Genomic DNA, 22726 nt, shown 5'->3' with positions numbered 1-22726 from the left:
GCAGAATAAACTGCAATCGTGCACAAAAATAAAATACATGACATTTGATCTATGGAGTAATGAATAGGCTATTGACTCTATTCAGTGAAAGACTTAATGTAAATGAAATAATTCTGACAGACCTAAAGACAGAATCTACCAAACAGTACGTACTCACAATTATTAGTAACTCAGGTTAGTTTATATTACATAGAGTATCCAGCAATATCTCCTATTTCCTCAACCTAAACCAAATACCCATGCATCTTCATTTGGTGGTGAAAGTTACTATATTAAAATATTTTACCTTAAATTTATGGGGTTTTTTTTTTTGTTTTTAACAATTCAGAAACTTCTGATACCCCAGAATCTTTGGTCAAAATTGTCAGAACCAGTTCCAAAGAAAGAGGTTGCACGCTATACTTTCATATATATTATATGTATACATTGAAAGGGCTCGCAGTCATCAATACTTTCTGAGAAAGTGTATGTGGGGTATAAACGAGAAGACAAAATAAGCCAGGGCATGGGATAGCCATATTCTCATTTCCAAACAGCTTGGTATTAGCATTCAGTGTCATTTGAAGCAACCTTTTAAATTCACATTGGTGATTAGGTAATTTTCCTCTTCAGCTCTCCAGTTTTTCAGAAGCTCATCCCTTGAATTGAGTGTATTAATATTAAAGCTTGCAAAATAGCGACCTTGGAAAAAAATGTAGGCTCTGACTTTTCCCCTTTCAGAAGTGACTGCATCAGTGGCTGCAGCCCTCTGATGCCCAATGAGCTGAATCGCAATGACAATAATTAATATTTATTGAGCACGTGCAATACGCCAACACTGTGCTTTACGTACATTACTTCATCTAATTTCTACAGCAGCACCACGAGACAGATACCCTCTCCATTCTATAGCTGAGAGAACGGAGACTCAAAGTGAACGCAAGCTGTTAAAATCCAACCGCTGGCCAACAGCACAAGACACACTAAAAGCCAAGCGGTCTGACCCAAGCTCTCACTCCTTCCTTCCAGACAGCAGCCGCTTCTTTCTTCTCTTAAGGGGATAATTTACTTCGACTGGTTATTTAACAGGCCCAGGCAAAATTCTAAAAGAGAATGGAATTTTTCTTTTTTTTTCATTGGACCGGCGATCCTGAGATTGTTATATGAAGACACTACAGCCTGAACTCCCCAAAACTGAACTGATTCTCTCTCATCGTCAGTTACTCAATACGATTTAATAAGTAGTGAATGCAGACAACACCTTTCTGGGTACGGCAAGGGTTGGGGGTAGCCAGGCATCCTCAGATCACCGGCATCAGCTTAAAAGATGTGCTCTAAGAAAGCTACAGCTTTTAATCTTCAAAGTAAATATTGATTGACCTCTTTTTTTCCTCCAACTTTTGAAAAAGATGTGGAAAGAAAATAAAAGAGTGAGCTAAGCTGAGAACATGATCAAGGAGAAGAGGGGGGGGAAATACCACTATTCGGTGCTCCTTGGCTTCACATTTTTCCAGTAAACTACTCTACCCTGATAGCTATTTGAATAACTCCACTTGACTTGGGTGATTTGTCAAGGAAACTGATAGCCATAGAACTGGGAATATCCTTTTCAACTTGCAAAAGTCTGCATTATCTTCCTGAAGCTTTCTTTTGTGTCTTTATTAAACACAAGAAAGGGAAGCACAAAAAGGTTCCCTGGGATTCAGGAGAGCTCCTCATTTACCTCAGTGTTAGTCCATTCACGCTGCTGTCACAAAGGCAGCTTGAGAAACTGGTGGCTTGTCAACCACAGAAATTAATTTCTCATAGTTCGGGAGGCTGGAGGTCCAAGATAGGTCGCCCGCAGGGTCAGGTTCTTAGAAAGACCCTATTCCGGGCTGCAGACTGCCAGCTTCTCACCGTGTCCACACAAGGTAGAAGGGGTGAGTTAGCTCTCCAGAGCTTCTGTTACAGGCGCATGGATCTCACTCCTGAGGGCAGAGCCCTTGTCACCTAATCCCAAGGGCCCCACCTCCTAATACTATCACATGGGGCATTCAGCAGGTGAATGTGGGGGGACACAAACATCAGACCATAGGACTTTCCTAGATACGTATAACCTCTCTCTCTCTCTCTCTCTCTCTCTCTCTCTCACACACACACACACACACACACACACACACACACACATGCATGCATGTGCAAAATAACCTTTACTTACTTCACAATTGCATGCACACCCCAGCTACCTAAGGGCTGTTATGACTCTAATATGTATACATTTCCACATGCTTTCATCAAACATTTACTGAATACCTATTATATCCTAGATGCTATGGACATCAAGTATACAAGATGAATATTCTATAGTCCCTATTGGATTTTGGAGAGTCTTTGGTTAAAGAGACATTGAAAAAAAAAAACAATTTTTTTTGAGTACTTAGATGTCCAGCTGAGTGATTTCCATTTATTCTCTCACTTGTCATCACAAGAGCCTCATGATGTCGATATTAATATATATATATTTTTTCTATTTGCCAGTTGAGGTAACTGAAGCTTACACCAGGCAAGTAAGGATCCCAGTGATGGAAGTACTGCCACTATTACTAGTAGAAGCTCACATATATATTAAGCACTTACTATGTACCAAGAATTGTTCCAAGCACCTTCCACAGATTAGCTTCTTTATTCTTATTATCTTCCTTCTACCAGTAAGGAATCGGTAGCACAGAGATAGTAAATAAGTTCTCCAAAGTTACCCAGCCAGCAGACGGTCAAGCGGGGAGGCAAACCCCATTACGATACCAGTTGTTCTTAATAACTCACAGACCCAAGTCTGACCATCCCCAAATCCATGCTCATCACCATGATGAAACTGAAAAGCAATGTAGGATATCCTTAATTATGATAATGTGTCCATCCTCCCGGTCAGAATACTAATGAAAGAAGAGAAGTTAAGGACAACAGTCTATTTTGACAGATAATAATGGTCTTTTGGAATGCTGTCTGATCTCAATCTACAAAGGATACTTAGAAAGTATAAAATTCATAAACAAAATAGGTTTCCATTAAAGTGCCATTACCTGTTTCAGTCTGCTACCTATTTTTCCTGTTTATAACAAGGGAACAAGTGACTAACAGTCAATTACTACATAATAATGCTTTCCAACTATGAGTGCTATATTCCATATGCTCCATGAGAGTAAAACGTAGGTCCATTTTTACTCACCATTTTGTTTAGCAAATTAGGCATCATGGTTAGCACATAGTAGTCACTCAAGAAACTTTATTGGATATATGTTAAGAAAACCTTTCTGAACAAGCCCTCGACGGTATTTCCAGAGCTGGCACTAGGACAAATAAGGCACCCACGGTGACTCAAAATTTAAGGGGACACCAAAAACCCGCTTTTGCCTCAGGCTCCACGTTGGCCTAGCATGGCATTTAACAGATACTGTCTTTACCAAAAAGGTTTGGTATTTTGTTCATATGGATTATCGTGCATTTATTTTTTTCCCTGCCCTTATTAGACACATCCTGGTTGCAGCAAACTCAATAAAGGCAATATAAGGCAGGAATATAAAGAAATGACTCAGACATGGATCCTATCTTCCTGGACTCACAGGGAAGTACACTATTTTACTGTGAATACAAGTATAGTACAGAGTAGATAGTGATGCATGCCATAAGAAAATCATACCTAAATTTCTATTATTTTTGAAGCAGAAGGATCAGAATTCTAACATCCAGTTAAAATCAGAAATTTTCATTTCTAAATCCTAACTAATCTGATTTTTTTCTATAATAAATCTAGAAAAGACTCAAATGCCATTCCACAAATAAAACAGTGAAACTTCTTTATTTTTTCCTTCTTTTCAATGAAACTTCTAATGTTGGAATATGGAGAACAGTTATTTTAAAACCTTATGTGTGATTCCTATCTTAGAAAACTTGGAGCTCAATCTAGCTGTAATTTACTGAAATAGCAAAAAACCTACTAATTCGCAAGGATTTAATGAGCATGGTTACCATCTAGTTAAGTTAACCGGGGCTCCAAACTCAGTTCTACATTTCGGCTGAGTGGTCTTGGGCTAACTGCTAAACCTCTCTGACCTTCAGTTTTCTCCGTGTGAAATGAGAGGTAATAATACTTAGTTCATAAGGATGTTATGAAAATGAAATGAAACAATTTATGTAGAGTGCCTGGCGCGGGGTGGTTACCGAGGCAGTGCCCCCACGGGTTTAATTAAAGCTTTGGCTCTCTGCCTCTCAGTGAACAAAAAACTTTGAGTGTCATAATTAATGGAAGAAGTCCAAAGGAATAGAATGTCAAAACCACCCGCCAGATAGAAACGAATGAGCTGGCATCCTTTCCAAACTCTTGGCTTTTTTTTTTTTTTTTCTCCTAAATTTAGATTTTTCGTAGTGCTTGAAAAGCGTCACGAGGCTGCCATCTAGTGGTTGAACGAATGAACACCAAACCCCTGTATTTAAGAACCAGAGCTATGAATCCTTCCAAAGGGGCCTCTAATTTTAAAAAATACCTCCTCCACACAAGCCTTGATTGGCAGCAAAGTGCCAACTTCCTTAAACACAGCAGCAAAGCTACTGACACACTTTCCTTGAGTTCTCTTCAACTCTGTGCCCCACATTTCCAGCAGTCTTGGCCCCACCATCCTGTCAAAACCTGGGTCAGCCACCGATCACCTTGAAAAGACTGAGTAATTTACACTGTTATTGGGGTGCCTGGGTGGCTCAGTCGGTTGAGCGGCCGGCTTCGGCTCAGGTCATGATCTCACGGTTCGTGGGTTCGAGCCCGCGTCGGGCTCTGTGCTGATGGCTAGCTCAGAGCCTGGCGCCTGCTTTGGATTCTGTGTCTCCCTCTCTCTCTCTGACCCTCCCCTGCCCTCACTGTCTCTGTCTCTCAAAAATAAAAATAAAAGCCATAAAAAAAATTTTTTTTAATTTACACTGTTATTCCTAAAATTTCCTAATGCAAGGTCATCCCATGAGAGATTGCACTTAAATTCTTATTAATTGGGATTTTCTTCTATTTTGCGTTTCATTTTACTCTACATTCAGTTAAGGACACAACTACTTCAAGGCAGTGGCTCTCAACACTATGGTGGCATCAGAATCATCCCGAGAGCTTTTTGGGTTTTTTTAATACAGTTTATTGTCAAGTTGGTTTCCATAAAACACCCAGTGCTCATCCCAACAAGTGCCTGAGGGCTTTTTAAAGTGCAGAATATCGGATACCATTGCTACACTTTTGGAACTGTGGATTTCTTTTTTTGTTTTTGTTGTTGTTGTTTGTTTGTTTTAAATGTTTTATTTTTTAGAGAAAGAGAGAGAGAGAGCAGGACCAGGGGAGGGGCAGAGCGAGAATGAGACACAGACTCCGAAGCAGGCCCGACTCTAAGCTGTCAGCCCAGAGCTCTACGCGGGGCTTGAACTCAAGAACTGTGAGATCCTGACCTGAGCTGAAGTCAGCCGCTTAACCGACTGAGCCACCCAGGCGCCCCTAGAAATGTGGATTTCTAACGAGTTCCCAGATGGTACATCATTGGTCTGGGGGATCACAGTTCAGGCCCCCATTTCTAATGACAGAATTTCATGATGGGATACCTGGTGAAGGAGAGATTTTTTAAAAGAGGTCCTTTATAGACCTTTCCTAGGCTGTTTGCTGTATTTCTGAAATCCATCCATTCTCTCCATCCCCACAGCCACCCCTGCCCTAGTGACCACTGCCTCTCTCCTCGACTCCTACAACCGTCTCCCTCAGTTTTGCCCCCTCTAGCAGATTCTTCACATACAGACTGAAGTCACCAAAACCATATCATCACCCAGCCCCATCAAAGGTTTCCAATGGATCTCAGGACCCAATTCAAACATATATTTTAAGACTTTTTATCATCTAGCTTTAGGTCCATCCCACTCTACCCAATCCTGCACCTTACTCATTGTCCCCGTTCTAGCCCAGTGGTTCTCAAAGAGTGGTCCTTAGATGAGCAGCATCAGCACCAACTAAGGACCTGTTAGAAATGCAAATTCTTCAGCCCTCCCAGGCCTGCAGATACAGAAGCTCTTGGGTAAGTCACAGCTGCTTGTGTTTAACAAATCTCCAGGACATTCTGATGCAGCCGAAGTTTAAGAACCACCACTGCTGCCACCTTCAACCATTTGCCAAGCGTGTCATCCTCCCCTCTCACTGCCACAGTTTTGCACACGCCTCTCCTGGAAGCCTTCAGCCCTACCCCTCACCATGACGACTCCTCCCTGCTCCTCATTTACGTTCATCACTTCTTCCCAGATACTTTCCCTGTCTCCCAGTCTAGAGTCAAGGTTCATGCTAGGAATTTCACAGCCCCCTGCACCTCCCTCAGCACCCAAGTCATTACTACAATATAATGTAAGCTGAGTGCTCATATGTCTCTGTCCGTGTCCAGGGCTGACTACTTTTTCCCACATGCATATTGTATCTCAAATGCCTGAGGCAGGGCCTGGTTCAGCACAGGTATTCAGTCTTTGTTGAATGAGTAAATATCACATGAACAGTTGCCCTCTCCACTTGGCACCATTCGTAAGACATAAAAAAAGATGAGTAGCGATGAGTAAGATATTTCCTCACTCAGAGATGATGTCTGGCCTTGGTAGGAGCTCATTGATTTCATAGTGAATTGTGAGCAGCTCTGGTCTGAATAACATATTGCTGTTCTAAGTCCTCCTTAGAATAACAATGTGACACGAGCAATGCTTTGTTTAAATTCAACCAACACACTGAGGTCTCATGACCTCAGGGAGGCACTGAGCTAGAACACCTAATCTCTCATGTGATATAGGCACACAAAAAATTAGAGTAGTGCCGCGGGATCCTGTAGCAAGTGGAAACAGTGTGGACCATTCAGGAAAGGCGTCAGCAAAAAAAGTGAGTTAAGTCATTGTAGTGAGTTGAATAATGCCTCCCCCCAAAAGATGTATTTAAGTTCTAGCATCCAGTTTCTGTGAATGTGATATCATTTGGAAAAGGGGTCTATAGATATAATTAAGCTAAATATCTTGCAATAAGATCATTCTGGATTTAGAATGGGCCTGAAATTCAATGACTAGTGGTGTCCTTATAAGAAAGAAAGAGGAAACTTGGGAAGAGGAGAAACGAGAAGGTCATGTGAGGATGGAGGTAGAGTCGGAATGACAGGACAAGGAGTGCCAAGGACTGCTGGCCCCCACCAGGAGCTGGGAGACGGGCTCAGTGTCCCCAAAAGGAACCAATTCTGCCAACATCTTCATTTTGGATTTCTGGCCTCCAGAACTGTGACAACATAAACTTCCGTGGTGTTAAGCCACCAAATTTGTGATAATTTGTTACAGTGGCCCGGGAAATTAAAACACCCTTGAAGGATGAATTAGAAGGAAGCTGCTAGCCAATGAAATGGAAAGCACAAAAGTATAATCTCCTTAAATCATGTGTTTTGAAGATACCAAGAGATCTAATGATAGAACCAATAAGTCAACTCAATAGGTAGGCTATCACTGGGTTGTGTGGGGCTGTGAATCTTACACTGAGTTAGAAATAGGAATCTTATTAAGAGGTATTGGATGTTATTATGGCCAGCAAACCCAGAAATAAGAGAACTATCTTAACTATTATCATTGCTTTTTCCCAGACATAGGAGAGGAAAAGAACCCTTCGATACCAGCCAGGACTTGAACCCAATCTCAAGAGCAGAAATCTACTAATCAAGTTGAACCAAGTAGAAACGTTCTTTTTCCTAAACCTCAGACCAAAACAGACTCTGAGGCCTGTTCTTCCTATTCACCCCCACCCCATCACTTCCAGTGCTCTTTGCAACTATGCCGCAGTGAAAGAAAACTGTTAAATCTAAACTAAGGCACATTAACATTTTCAAAAGTTGGGGCACCTGGGTGGCTCAGTCGGTTAAGCCTCCGACTTCGGCTCAGGTCATGACCTCACGGTTCATGGGTTCAAGCCCTGCGTCGGGCTCTGTGCTGACAGCTCGGAGCCTGGAGCCTGCTTCCAATTCTGTGTCTCCCTCTCTCTCTGCCTATCCCCGCTCATGCTCTGTCTCTCTATGTCTCAAAAATAAATACATTTTAAAAAAACATCTTAAAAACCAAGTTCAGGTGAGCATATACTAATTGGAATCAGGCAGCACCAGTCAGTGGCTACAAGTGCTCAGCCAACAGGCACTTAGGGGGAGCGGTTTTTAGAGAGAAGACCTAGAAGCAAAGCAAGGAAATTATTTGATTGGTTATAGCTTAAGTGCCTGCCTTTCTTGGGAATGCCTGGTTGGCTGTACGTGATGGTTCTTCAGTTTGATTTTTTTGGGTTCCAGTGCATTGGCCCTGGCTCAGGTATTGGTTTGTCAGTAGGCTACCAAGCATTAGAGGCACCTCAGTCTAATGGCCTCCTGTTGAATTACTTTGACAAAACCCAGCCCACACCCCGTGGCATCACCAAAAATGGAGCCAGAGAGTTTCAGGAGGACTGTGTTTAATGGCACTGAGGCACCTGAGCCATAGTTCTGGGACCGGCTTCAATGTGGAAAAAAGAGATGGATAAGAACAGTTACACCCACTCTGGTCCCTGTTACTACCCTCTCAAACTTGCCACAGGTTGTCTGTTGTAAATTTGACATATATAAAGACACATAAATACTTACACACACACACTATGTACATACTCACAGAGGTATACATATATATAAAGCAAATACAATTTGCACTAAAGAATTTCTTTATTACTTCCTATTCACTGAAGGGTTCTTTTCTCTTTTTTTCTTTTTAGCTAAAATCACAGTTACTTCATAGCTAGCACATAGTATGGTATCTAAATGGTTGAATTCTAGGCTTTTGAACATATTCATTTGTTAGTAAGATACTCTCTGTCTTCTTTGACAGATCCTATAAAGTACTTAATTGTGAAATGTTGTTTGCTCATAGCCTCTCTTCATAAATAACTCTGCAAAATAAGCTATTTCAAATGAAAAGAAGATAAACAGCGATATTTTTAACCCAAAAAAGAACCCTTCGGTCTACTTACTTTGAAACACATGATCTGCCTTAGCCAAGATTTAATTTTATCTTGAAGGTGGTCCTTCTCCAAGCCAAATTCCCCCATGGTCCTATCCTCAGAAATATCACCTCTACTATACCCAGGGCTATAGGACTCACCAGTCTGGATTTGACCCATTTCCCAGACCCAGTCATGTGGCGCGCACACGTCGGTGAACTCCCTTCCTCTGTGACACCTGCCAGCACAGCTAGAGCCCTCGATCAAGAGAAGATGTCAGAGGCAAGGGTCTGAGCCAGTTCCTGCAATTACAATGTAGAGCCAAACTAAAATGGAGTCATTTATGTCAGAGGAAAAATGAAGAAGGTCAACGCAGGTGTATAAAGAAGAATAAACTTTAACCTCACCTCACAGGAATTTGCAACTCTCCTCAGAGATCAGCAAAGGATGCTAGCCGATCCCCAAACACCAAGTCTGTTCACACTGTCTCTGGACTTCCTTGTTGCCCTGACTCAGCCACCCTGTTCCAGATAAGGAAAAAGACCACCAGGCAACCAATTAGCTGAACAAGCCAGATAACTTCTGTATTTACCCTATAAAAGTCCTTTAGTCTGTGAGCAACTTGGAACTCATTGCTCTGCAGTCTTGAGTTTCTGGGCTTGCACATCAAAACCATTGCAATAAACTCATCTTTCTGTTTTGTTTTGCTCAGTATGCAAAGTTTGGTTTCGCACAATAACCTGGTCCCTGGAGAGAGCATGTGCTTCATTAGTCTGTCCTGCCCCATACTAGTCTACATCATCTAGATCCAACTCACCCTCACCCCTTTTCTGATTGTGCTCTTTAAACATACTTCTTCTCAAACACTATAATCCCCCATCCCCAATAGTTCTAAACGTCAAGAGCCAACGAACCAAAGTTTTCATAGCAATAAATAGTCTGCATAGTCTTTGCAGTGAAAAAGGTCATCTCTTTGGTCCAACAAGCCTTAAAAACATCCTAGTTTCATTTAAAATCAGGCCATAGTGAGACAGTGGGACCACGTTTCCAACATACATATTCTATGTGACACTTAATTCACCAAGTGTGTAAGAAATTTCACACTTATTTCCCTTTAATCCAATTCTGTCATCATTTCCTTCTCCAGAGTTACATGGGAATCTGGGAAGCTTACCAGCACCTGAAAAATCAACAAAAGTCATTCACCTTCAGTCCATTGTGACTGTTGCCCCTGTCCTCTCTGTCAGCTGTTGCAAGACCCCTTGACGTGGGAGCAGTTCCACTGCTCCCATGTCAAGGGGCACAAGGCACTTTGCCTAGTTAATTGGCTCCAGAATTCTGCTTCCTGGCCACACTGATTTTGCTAGATCTCTGTGCTGCCCTGGAATGAATGGACATAAGGTGCCAACCTGCCTGCTGCCTCTGTCTCTATGAATTTTCTCCAGGGAACACTGCTGTCCCAGATCTGATGTGTGTGCTCTCTGGTTATCAGTCTTTGCATGTATATCATATACCCTATGACACAAAAAAGAAAAAAATCTCTGGAGTAAGAATCACTTCATTCTTTCATGGCAATCTTGTTTTATCCAGTACTCCAAAGCCATGCAAAATGACTAAGGGCATTTTGGGGGCAACTGGGTGGCTCAGTTCTCTTGATTTTAGCTCAGGTCATGGTCTCACACATCAGGCTCTTCACTAACAGCACACAGGGCCAGCTTGGGAATCTCTCACTCTCTCCCTCTCTCCTTGCCCCTCCCCCGCTTACCTCTCTCTCTCTGTCTCTCAAAATAAATAAATAAATATTTTTTTAAAAAGACTAAGGACATTTTGGACTTCTAAAGTGGCTGACTAAATACAAGTGTTTAGTAAACGATAGTAAAATAAATACAAACAGCATTATTCTAAAATGCAAAGAGAGGAGCGCCTATGTAGTTCAATTGGATAGGTGGCCAACTTCGGCTCAGTCATAATCTCGTGGTCCGTGCATTCGAGCCCCATGTGGGGCTCTGTGCTGACAGCTCAGAGCCTGGAGCCTGCTTCAGATTCTGTGTCTCCCTCTCTCTCTGACCCTCCCCTGCTCATGCTCTCTTTCACTCTCAAAAATAAAGATTAAAAAAATTTTTTTTTACATAGAAGACTCAAACATGGAGAAAAAACAGAGGGTCACTGGAGGGGTTGTGGGAGGTGGGATGGGCTAAATGGGTAAGGGGCATTAAGGAATCTACTCCTGAAATCATTGTTACACTATATGCTAACTAAATTGGATGCAAACTTAAAAAATAAATAAAATAAAAATAAACTTTTTTTAGAAAACAAAAAAATTTTTAATTAAAAAAATAAAATAAAAATAAAATGCAAGTAGAATAGAAAGGAGCTAATGAAGAAGTTAACACGTTTTTTGAAAGATGAAAAGATAACTGATCCCCCAGAGCTGAGAAAGCTTAAAACCTGACTTCAGGGAAAAGATTGTATGTCCAAAGAAAACCTAGGCAGTCAGAAAAAGAGAGAAAGAGAAAAGGAAGGGAGGGAAGGAAGGAAACAGAGGCAAGGGTAGGGATGTGTAGAGAAGGGAGAAGAGGAGAGGAGAGAGAAGCGCCGCAGGAGCGGAAGGCCCCAGATACCTCAGAAGACAGAGTGAGATGTGGTGATCATTTATAAATTGTATAAGGAGCCGTTAAGCCCCCCATATCCTCATGCCCACACCACAGCCAGGCAATTACTTTTCTCAGACCACCACAGGACACTGCAGGGCTTATTCTATAAAGACATTGAAGCAGAGATCCTGGACTCTGGAACATGAGACACTGAGGAGAGCAGGGGTGAGGCACGTAACAGGAAACAGGGAGGCTGAGAACTCCCCCTCCGCATCTCACTCCCAACACACTGTTGGCTAATCTTACTCTTGTTTAATTCTGTAGGCAGATTATTAGAGGACCCCTTGGTGGAGAAAATGAATGCCCACTAAGAAGCTCTATAATAATTTTTGAAAAAGGATTGGGGATGTATCCCCAGTTGTCTGATCGCTAACAGAGCAAAGGTCATTATATGCAATCGCCTTGGTATAACTGACACATTGGACCACGTGATTCTTTGTTGTAGGGTCTGTCCTGTGCATTGGAGGATGTCTGGCAGCAACCATGGACTCTACCACTGAAAGATGTAGCTCTTCCCCAGTGGGGACAGTCAAATTTTATTCCAGGGGCACCTAGGTGGCTCAGTCAGTTGAGCATTAACTCTTTTTTGTTTTTTAATCTTCTAATGTTCATTTATTTTTGAGAGAGACAGAGCAAGAGCAGGGGATGGGCACAGAGAGGGAGACACAGAATCCCAAGCAGGCTCCAGGCTCTGGGCTGTCAGCACAGAGCCCAACACAGGCATTGAACCACTGAACCACGAGCTCCTGACCTGAGCCAAAGTCAGACACTTAGCCCACTGAGACACCCAGGCACTCGGAGCATCCAACTCCATCTCAGTTCAAGTCATGATCTCACAGTTTGTGCAATCAAACCCCTCGTCGGGCTCTGTGCTGACAGCATGGAGCCTGCTTGAGATGTAAAATTGCCCTTGGATAAATGATAGCCCACAGTCCATTTAAAAATATGAAATAAAATATTAAGGTAAACGCAAGAAGAAACAGTTACAACGTTCAGTGCTTTGTCTCTACTGAACATAAGCAAGGAATGAGAAGTGGGATAGGGGATTTGAATCACAGAGCTAGGTATGGAATTAGCTGTTACTATTAGTGCTCAGAAGACAAAGATGATAACTGTCAAATGTGTAAAACCAATGATGTAAAAACTTAGAAAAAAATATTTTTCTTTGGGGAACTGGGGAGTTCTTCACTGAAGAAGCTGTTTGAAAACTATCTTAAAGGGCCATAAGGACTGAGTAGAGGGAGGAAAGGTGGAAGACATTTCAAGCAGAGGAATTTATGTTTAGATCACACATGCAAGTCAGGGACAACAGAGTCAACGTTACTGGAGCAGTTACAGGGGAACAAGGCAACAGTCCAGTTTCTTCCACGAGAAGACAGAGGGCTGCAGAGGTGCAGTGTCACCTAACAGTGACATGTTAGGTCATGTCAGACTCTAGCATTCTAGAAATCTGCTGTAATTCTAAAAATTTTTAAAGGAGGAGGTCAACCCAGTATTTGGGACTAGGAAGTGTCTACAGGGTTGTAGTCTTGGAGAGAGAATTAATGTTTCAATATCCAAGTTTTTGGGGCACCTGGGTGGCTCAGTCAGTTAAGCATCCAACTCTTGGTTTCAGCTCAGGTCATGATCTCATGGTTTGTGGGTTTGAGCCCCATGTTGGGCTCTGCACTGGCAGCACAGAGCCTGCTTGGGATTCTCTGTCTTCCTCTCTCTCTGCCCCTCCCTTGCTCAAGCTCGCTCGCTCTCTCTCTCCTTCTCTCTCTCTTTCTCTCAAAATAAATAAACATTAAATAAATAAGTAAATAGAGGTTTTAGGAAACTACCTACATAAAGAGTATTGATTTAGGATTATTAATAATGGGAAAACTACATCTATTAAAACTGGAATAGAAATTCATATTAAATAACAAGAAAAAATTTAAAAAGACATTCATAATGAGAAGAGAAACCAAAGACTATAATTTTATATTTAAAAGTTAGTTTATAATTACAAATATGTCCTAATACAACAAACAAAAAGTGGATTAAGGATTGATTTTGTTTTAGTTCTGACATTAGAGTTGATTAAAGTCATAAGTCAGTATTTCCTTCATATTCAATTTTCAGATTTTTGCAAAATATTCTAGAGCTTCATCAATTTTCCCAAGGGCCTCTCCTTATCCTTTGATATTGAAATCATTCCCTTCCGAATTATCTATCCTGTCATCATCCTCTTTACAAGGTTTGCAACTTCATTTTGTAATCCATCTGTGTCCTATTTACATTATATATTCTGCTTGGCAAAGGCATTGACCTGATGGGTGGGTTAGACACAAGTGCTAATGAGTGAAAGAATCTTTGAGATGAGACTAATTTCATAAGTGTTGGTTCATTAGTGAGTATGTTCATATTATGTCCACTGTTGTAACTGTGGGGTAACTTGCGTCAGCACTTATGTAACAAGAACTCCCAGTAACTAGCACAATGGTCTTAAGCTTACACATAAAATAAAGGCTCTGTTGTCTGGGGCAATCACAGGGGAGAGTTAGTCAAACATTCTGGTTAACGGATAGTATTAGAGTTTACTTAATCATTAACCTAAAACTCAAGGGAGTACAGAGAGAGACAACGTCTCCCTGTAACAGTCTGTGACTGAAATAATGAAGCAACAGACTCCTCAAATCAGAATAACTAGCTGTCACAACTCAATATTCACTTAATGCTCTGTTCCAGTGAGTGTCAGCATTTGGTACTGGTAATTAGACTACAGTTGTAAAAAATATATAAAGTGTCCATTTGTAAAACTTTCTGATTGGCAAGGTGACAAATTTTGGAATAGTTCCTTGCTGCCCCCCCCCTCCCCGTTATGAGTAACTTTCTCAACAGGTACATAGTGACCATGGAAATAATATGACATGGTTACCAAATGTAAATTACTTAGACCTTAAGTTCAAAAACAGCATGAATAAGGCACTGTTGATATCCTCAGCACTCAATTGCATCAGAATCACTCTCCATAGAATTCTAGATGACCTTCAAATCCATGTCCTTTTCTGCCTTCCTTGACATAATATTCTTTCAACATTCATCTTTCAAACTGTCTAATCTTTACTAATTTTACAATTAGGTGGCCTCAGAATTTAAAAAAAAGAATCCACACTGATAACACCCTGACCATTCTGGATGACAGTATTTCTACACAAGTTAAGCAGCAGTGATAAGAAAACTTATTAGAACATTCCCTTCCAATCCTAAGATTAGTGAGTTTTCAAAAATAAATTCTACTTTGCAAGACTTTGTGTAGACAGCTTGACTCACATAATCCTTAGAAAAGCTCATGGTTCCCTTTTAGAACTGGCCCATGTATTGTGGAATATGTGGATGCCTACCTAATGTTATTGAAAGGGCTGTCCAACTATCTCTGCCAACGCTGTGTTTTATTGCCTGAACCTCCCACTTTGACAATCATTTCTTTGGGTTTTTAATATTGCCTTCCCAGAATTTATATATTGCCATTTGAGGTATGAAGATTATATTTCTAAAAATAGCCACAACAATATCCCTGATCTTAAATGCTCTCCTAGAACCTTGCAGCCATATTTCGGTAAGCGGAGCTTATTTTCCCTGTCTTTGAACTGGACTAGGTTACTCGGCCAATAGAGAACAACATAAGGTGCATGACTTCATAAACTAGTTCATATAGATCATATGGCTTCTGTTTGCTCTCTCTCTATATATAGATATCTATCTCTCTTTCTCTGTCTCTGTGCTCACCCTTGGAATCCAGCCACCATGCTATAAGAAAGCCCAGAAGCCATATGGAAACATCACTTGCAAGTATCTTGGCCACAACCAATGCTGAAGTCCTAAGCAGCATTCAGGCCACACAGATGAGTGAGTTGGTGGCCCTTTAGAGAATTATAGACAGCTATCAGTCTCCAAGCCACTCTAATCTACTCTAGCTGACTATCGATTTGTTATTAAGAAAATGGCAAAACTGTTTTAAGTCACTTAGCTTTGAAGTCGTTTTTTGTTGTTGTTTAATGTAGCCATAAATAACCAACAAGAATATTGTTGAAGAATAACCCATTAATATTGGTACACGTTAAATTGAGATTAGCAAGTGGCTTTGTGGTAGATATAGGGAACAGGAAATATTACAATGTGAAAAGAAAAAGAAAGAAAAGATTTATCTAAAGCAAAACTTTTTCTGTTTATGTTGGGTAGAGAAACTATAAAACTCTTAGAAGACACAGGGGGAAAGCTTCAATACATTGGATTTGGCAATGATTCTTGGATGTGACAACAAAAGCATAGGCCACAAAAAAAAAAAATAGAAAACTGGATTGCATCAAAATGAAAACCTTTGTGCATCAAAGGACACTATTAACAGAGTGAAAATGCAACCTATGGAATGGGAGAAAATATCTGCCAATCATGTAAGTAAAATCTTGGATTGTGAGTAACTTGTTCTGCAAGATGAGCAAACATTTCTAATACATTTTTACTTGATAAACCAGTGATGTCTTGCAATACGAGTCGTATGTGATGTCAAATGTCACATGATCACAACAACTGAGCCATTAGTTCTTGAAATTCGCTTTGATACACAAGCGCTTGGGATTATAAACATGCTTCTGGATGGAATTATGCTTGCAAACCAAGGTTTTTCTGTATATGATAATGAGTTAATATCCAAAATATATAAAGAATGCCTACAATTCAACAATAACAAATCTGATTTAAAAATGGTAGGGGTGGTGGCCCAAGCCTGATTCCTGACCTCTCCTCTAACTCCTGGAACAGCATGAGCTTCACCAACCACTCCACCTTCTCCTCCAACTATGGGTTCCTGGGCTCAGTATAGTCACCCAGTCCCCGGGTCCAGCCAGTCAGCAGTGCAGCTAGGGTCTATGCAGGCGCTGAGGGGTCAGGCTCCCAGATCTTCATATCCTGCTCCTCTAGCCTCAGGACCATTGGGGGTCTGGGGGCATGGCCACCAGAATAGGCTTAGGGGGCATCCAGGGCAAGAAGGAACCATGTAAGACCTGAATGGCCACCTGGCCTCCTACCTGGAGAGGATGAGGAACTTGGCAGCTGATAATCAGAGACTAGAGATCAAAATCAGGAAACATGTGGAGAAGAAAGGTCCTCAGGTCAGAGACTGGGGAATTACTTCAACACCATCAAGGCTCAGTTCTTTGCAAATACCGTGGACAATGCCTGCATCATTCTTCAGACTGACAATGCCCATCTTGCTACTGATGACCTCAGAGTCAAGTATGAGAAGAAGCTGGCCAGGGGCCAGTCTGTGGAGAGTGATATCCATGGGGCTCCACAAGGTCACTAATGATACCAATGTCACTTGGCTGCAGTTGGAGACAGATATCAAGGCTCTCAAGGAAGAGCTGCTCTTCATGAAGAAGAACCATGAGGAGGAAGTAAAATGTCTACAAAACCAAACTGCCAACTCTGAGTTGACCTTAGATTTGGATACCCCCAAATCTCAGAACCTCAGCAAGATCATGGCAGGCATCTGGACCCAGGATGATGAGCTGGCTCAAAAACCAAGAGGAATTGGACAAGTACTGGTCTGAGTAGACTGAAGAGAGCATCACAGTGGTCACCTCACAGACTGTTAAGATAGGATCAGCTGAGATGACCCTCACAGAACTGAGAAGTATGGCACAGTCCTTGGAGATCAACCTGGACTCAATGAGAAACCTGAAGACCAGCTTGAAGAACAGCTTGTAAGGTGGAGGTCTGGTATGTGATGCATATGAAACAGCTCAATGGGGTCCTGCTGCACCTGGAGTTAGAGCTGTCCCAGACCAGGAAGAGGGGTAGTGGCAGGCCCAAGAGTAGGAGACCTTGGTCAATGCATGGTCAAGCTGGAGGCTGAGATCACCACCTACCATCACCTGAAGGAATTCAGGGAGGACGTCAGTGTTGGTGATGCCCTCGATAGCAGCAACTGCTTGCAAACCATCTAGATGACCACCACCTGTAGGACCGTGGATAGCAAGGTGGTGTCTGAGACCAATGACACCAAACTTCTGAGGCATTGAAGCAGCAGAAGCAGAGTACCTTTGGGGAGCAGGAAGCCAATAAAAAGTTCGGAGGTCAACAAAAATATTAAAAATAAAAAAATAAAAATAAAAATGGTTGGGGTGTCTGGATAGCTAAGTCAGTTGAGCCTCTGATTCTTGATCTCGTCTAAGGCCATGATCTTATAGTTTGTGAGTTCAAGTCCTGTCCTGCCTGGATTCTTTTTCTCTCTCCCTCTCTGTCTCTCACCGGCTTGTGCTCTCTCTCTCTCAAAATAAATAAACACTTTTTAAATGGGCAAAGGACTTAAATAGATATTTTTCCAATGAAAACATACAAGTGGCCAATAAGAATACAAAAAGACACATCCATTCCTGTGGAATGGGTGTTATTACTTGTACACAGAAGAGAGACTGGGTACTGAGACAAGTAGTAATGTTCACAACATCACACAGCTAGAGGGGTCTAAACCAAAGAGGTTTAAGAACCAGACTACACTGTGCTAAGAAGAGCTTGTTGAGATCCTGGATCGTGTATTTTGTTTCTGTGTGCACAGACCTAGGTCTTAGAAGACACCTAATAAACATCAGGTGAACAAAAAAAAAAAAAAAGAAGCAGAAGCAGAAGAAGAAGAAGAAGAAGAAGATTAAAAACATAAAAATGATGTCTAGCATCATTAATCATTGAAGAAATGCAAATTAAAACTACAGAAACCCCATTTCACACCTACTAGGTTGTCTAGTATCAAAAAAATAAAAAGAAATTAGCAAGTGTTGGCAAAGATGTGGAGAAATTAGATCATTGTACAATGCTGGTGGAAAAGTAAAATGGTACAACCACTGGAAAACAGGATGGCAGTTTCTCAAAACATTAAAGATAGAATTATATGATCCTGTAATCCCACTTCAGTGTATTCAAAACATTTGAAAGCAGGGTCTCAAAGACACATGTATACATCAGTGTTCATCACACAATTATTTATAACAGTCAAAAGGTAGAAACAACCTAGGTATCCTTTGATTGATAAATGGGTAAACAAAATAGAGTACATATATAATGGAATATTACTCACCCTTAAGAAGCAATGGAATTCTGACACATGCTACAACATGGATGAAACTTAAGAATATCATGCTAAGTGAAATCAGCCAGTAACAAACAAGACAAATACTGTATGATTACATTTATATGAAATATCTAGAATAGTAAAATTCATAGACAAAAAGTAGAATAGTAGTTGCCAGGAGCTGGGGATCAAAGTAAGGAGACTTATTGTTTGATGGGCACAGAATTTCAGTTTCCATTTGGGAAGATGAAAAAGTTCTGTGTATGGATGGTGATGATGGTTGCATAACAATTTGAATATACTTCATGCCAGTGAACAGTACACTTAAAATTGGTAAATTTTATCTGATGAATATTTAACCATAATAAATGGACCTTCAAGACGGTTGAAATATGCCAAATGAGTATACATCTTGATCATCGAAGAGCAGATTGTGTACAGAAAGCTCCAGATCACCTTCAGAAGCTAATAAAGGACCACTTCAGCTCAGTTCATTGCCAAGGAGTGACCCTTCAGGGACCATGGCCCTAAGTCTGCAAGAGGAGTTGACCTGTCCAGTTTGTCTGGAAATTTCCCTCACCCCAGTTTCACTCTCCTGCACACACATTTTCTGCTTTCCTTGCGTGCACAGATGGATGCTAGAAGACTGGGAGCGGAAGGTGACCTGCCCCGTGTGTCGAGAGGAAAGCGACAGAACCCCCGCGGAAGACTTGATAATTGGAGGAATATCCCTGCTGTTCACACAGCACCCTGCCCTACTGAAGAAAAGCCTGCACGTAAGCAGTGAGTTGCTGAGGTTCTGGGAGGATATGACCCTGGATCCCAGCACCGCCCACTCCTTCCCCATCCTCTCTGAGGACCTCAGGAGTGTTCGGTGCGGGAATGTCTGCCACAACCCCCTGGAAGATCCCGAGAGGTTCGCCTACCTGGCCTGTGTCCTGGGCACCCAGTGCTTCTCCTCCGGCCGCCATTACTGGGAGGTCGAAGTGGGAAAGGGGGAGGAGTGGACCCTGGGGATCTGCAAGCAATCAGTCGACCAAAAGAGAAAGGACGGTTTTACCTCTGAGAAAGGCTTCTGGTTTATCAGCAAGAAGGCAGAAACCATCTATACCGGCTCCAACCCAGAAACCAGCCTTCCTGCGAGCCCTGAACTGAGGCACGTAGGAATTTTCTTAGATGTTGAGATGGAAGAAGTCAAGTTTTTTGATGTGCAAGGTAACGCCCTCATCTATACACACAGTCATCTCTCATGTGTGGAGCCTTTGCGTCCATTCTTCTGTCCCGAGCTGCCTAGAGAAGGTGATAGTGGAGCCTCCATGAAAATCTGCTCATGAGAAGCTCAGCACCTCCTGGAAGATTTGTTAGAGGTGAATGAGTCCTTTGGCCCAAGAAAGGGCAGAATGACCCGGGGAGAGACCATGAGTTGTAGTAGTAGAAAGGTTTTGCAGATTTTTAAATTTTTAAAATAGATTTTGCAGACTTTGCAGCTAAACATGTTTTAGGATGTATTTTGTAGAACTTGTAGCTAAAGAACTATGGGGTTTTAGGAGATGTTATTAAGTGCTAAGCCCCAGTTTTCCTAGTCTTCAAATGGGAATAATTATATCTTTCAGCCAAGTAGCTGTGATGATCAGAGACAATGTTGTGCATTTATTTTGTACTAAATACAAATAGGTCATTTTAGTTTGGAAGTTAAATAAAATACTTTGTGGGTAAAAAAAAAAATTCTGATTAGTTACCATATAGTATAATACTGGTTTCAGGAACAGAATTTAGTGATTCGTCACTTATATATAACATTCAGTGTTCATAATAATAAGTACCCTTCTTAATACCCATCACCCATTTAGGCCATGCCCTACCCACCTCTCTCCATCAACCCTTAGTTTGTTCTCTATCCTTAAGAGTCTGTTATGGTTTTCTTCCCTTTCTTTCTTTTTTTCCTTCCTATATGTTCATCTGTTCTGATTCTTAAATTCCATACATTAGTGAAATCATATGGTATATATCTTTCTTTGCCTGACTTATTTCACTTAGCATAATATACTCTAGCTCCATGGAAAGATTTCATTCTTTTTGATGGCTGAGTAGTATCCTATTGCATATAGATATCTTCTTTATCCATTCCTCAGTTGATGAACATTTGGGCTCTTTCCATAGTTTGACTGTTGTTGATAGTGCTGCCATAAACATCAGAATGCATGTGCCTTTCAAATCTGTATTTTTGTATCCTTCGGTTAAATACCTAGTAATGCAATTGCCGGATCATAGGGTAGCTCTATTTTTAACTTTCTGAGGAACCTCCATACTGTTTTTCAGAGTGGCTACACCACTTTGCATTCCTACCAACAGTGCAAGAGCGTTCCCCTTTCTCCACATCCTCACCAACATCTGTTGCTTCCAGTGTTGTTAATTTTAGCTATTCTGACAGGTGTGAGGTGGCATCTCATTGTGGTTTTGATTTGTATTTCCCTGATGATGAGTGATGTTGAGCATCGTTTCATGTGTCTGTTAGTCCTCTGGATGTCTTCTTTGGAAAAAATCTGTTCAGGTCTTCTGCCCATTTCCAAACTGGACTTACCATCTATCTGTCTGTCTGTCTGTCTGTCTATCTATCTATATATATTTGGGTGTTAGGTTTAATAAGTTCTTTATAGATTTTAGATACTAACCCTTTATCAATTATGCCATTTGCAATCTCCCATTCTATTGGTTGCCTTTTAGTTTTGTTGATTGTTTCCTTCACTGTGAAGAATCTTTTTATCCTGATTAAGTCCCAATAGTTCATTGAGAGGCTGCCTGTTGGGACCCCCAATTCCCTCTGCTATATGAAGATAGAGCCAAAAGGTGGCTACAAGTACACCAGACAGAGGGCTCTTACCAGGAACCAAATTTGCCACACCTTAATGTTGGATTTCCCAGTCTCCAGAAAGGTGAAGGGAGAACACAGTGGACATATAATTTGTTTTGATACCCATAAAATGTCCCCATTAATTCCACTCTTTAAAAAAATGAAATTCTGAAACAACAATAGTTAATTCATGGCCCAAGAAGGGTTTGTAACATTACATCACTTGCTAGCAATTTCATAATAGTTTCTTTCCCTTTTTTAAGTGCTTATTGTTGAAGGGTTGAAGGGTTTGTGAACTAGGAAGTATTAGAATAAGCTAGTGCTTAATTTCTTAAGTTAGTCTCAAAGCTATTGTGAAATGACCATCTAAAAATCAACAATAGTGAAGTCTAAGACAGAATTCAGCTGAATAGAGCAAAATACAATCAAACAATGAAATTCTGAACCTGAAATTCAGGCATCATTCTTTTGTCCCTGAATTTAATATCATTTCATAAATACATGAATTCAAGAGTTTCTAGAGAAATAATTTCAGCAGGAAATGTGAGGTGTGTGATGGGGAAAAACAGGAGAATGAAAAGCTAATCAGAAGCCAAGTGACCCTGACAAATCTCTGGCCTTACCGTCCTCTCCATGAAAATATGGATCACAATCTATTCTGAACTAAACTGTGTCCCCCTCAAAATTCATGTGCTAAAGCCCTAACTCCACTGTGACTATTTTTAGAACTAGGGCCTTTAAAGGGAGAAAGTTAAATGAGGTCCTAAGGGTATGGCTCTAAACCAGTATGACTGTTGTCATTATAAGAAAAGGAAGAGACACCAGCAAGATGTGAGCACAGAGAAAACTCCATGTAAGAACACAGCAAGAAGGTGGCCACCTCTAGGCCAAGGGGAGGCTTTAAGAGAGTCCAAACCTGCTGACACCCTGAACTTGGGTTTCAGCCTCCAGGACTATATGAAAATAAGTTTCTGACTGTGATATTTTATCATGGCAACCTAGTGAACCAAAGCCTAATCTTTGCCCTGAAAATCTGGCAAGGATTCTAGGAAGTCTGGATGAGAAAATACATGTGAAATTCCTTTGTCAACAATGAAGTTTACTTAAAACAGAAGATGCCATTGCCTCTTGATGGG

At 41.2% G+C, this 22726-nt stretch overlaps 1 protein-coding gene and 1 pseudogene across 1 annotated transcript; both read left to right on the top strand.

Annotated features, from left to right (window-relative positions):
* Positions 1-16432: 16432 nt before the first annotated feature.
* On the top strand, positions 16433-17693 carry LOC115293944 (annotated as a pseudogene).
* Positions 17694-19260: 1567 nt separating this feature from the next.
* Positions 19261-20073, top strand: LOC115293945 (ret finger protein-like 4B). The gene has a single exon (XM_029941648.1). It carries the CDS (start codon positions 19261-19263, stop codon positions 20071-20073), a length of 813 nt encoding a protein of 270 aa, XP_029797508.1.
* Positions 20074-22726: the final 2653 nt, after the last annotated feature.

Source organism: Suricata suricatta, chromosome 6, assembly GCF_006229205.1.
Source record: "Suricata suricatta isolate VVHF042 chromosome 6, meerkat_22Aug2017_6uvM2_HiC, whole genome shotgun sequence".
NCBI classification, from domain to species: Eukaryota; Metazoa; Chordata; class Mammalia; order Carnivora; family Herpestidae; genus Suricata; species Suricata suricatta.
This window is presented reverse-complemented; position numbering and strand designations above follow the sequence as displayed.

Bases quoted from the DNA above. Each gene is read 5' to 3' on its own strand.
- LOC115293945 (XM_029941648.1), top strand. From the start codon at position 19,261: ATGGCCCTAAGTCTGCAAGAGGAGTTGACCTGTCCAGTTTGTCTGGAA.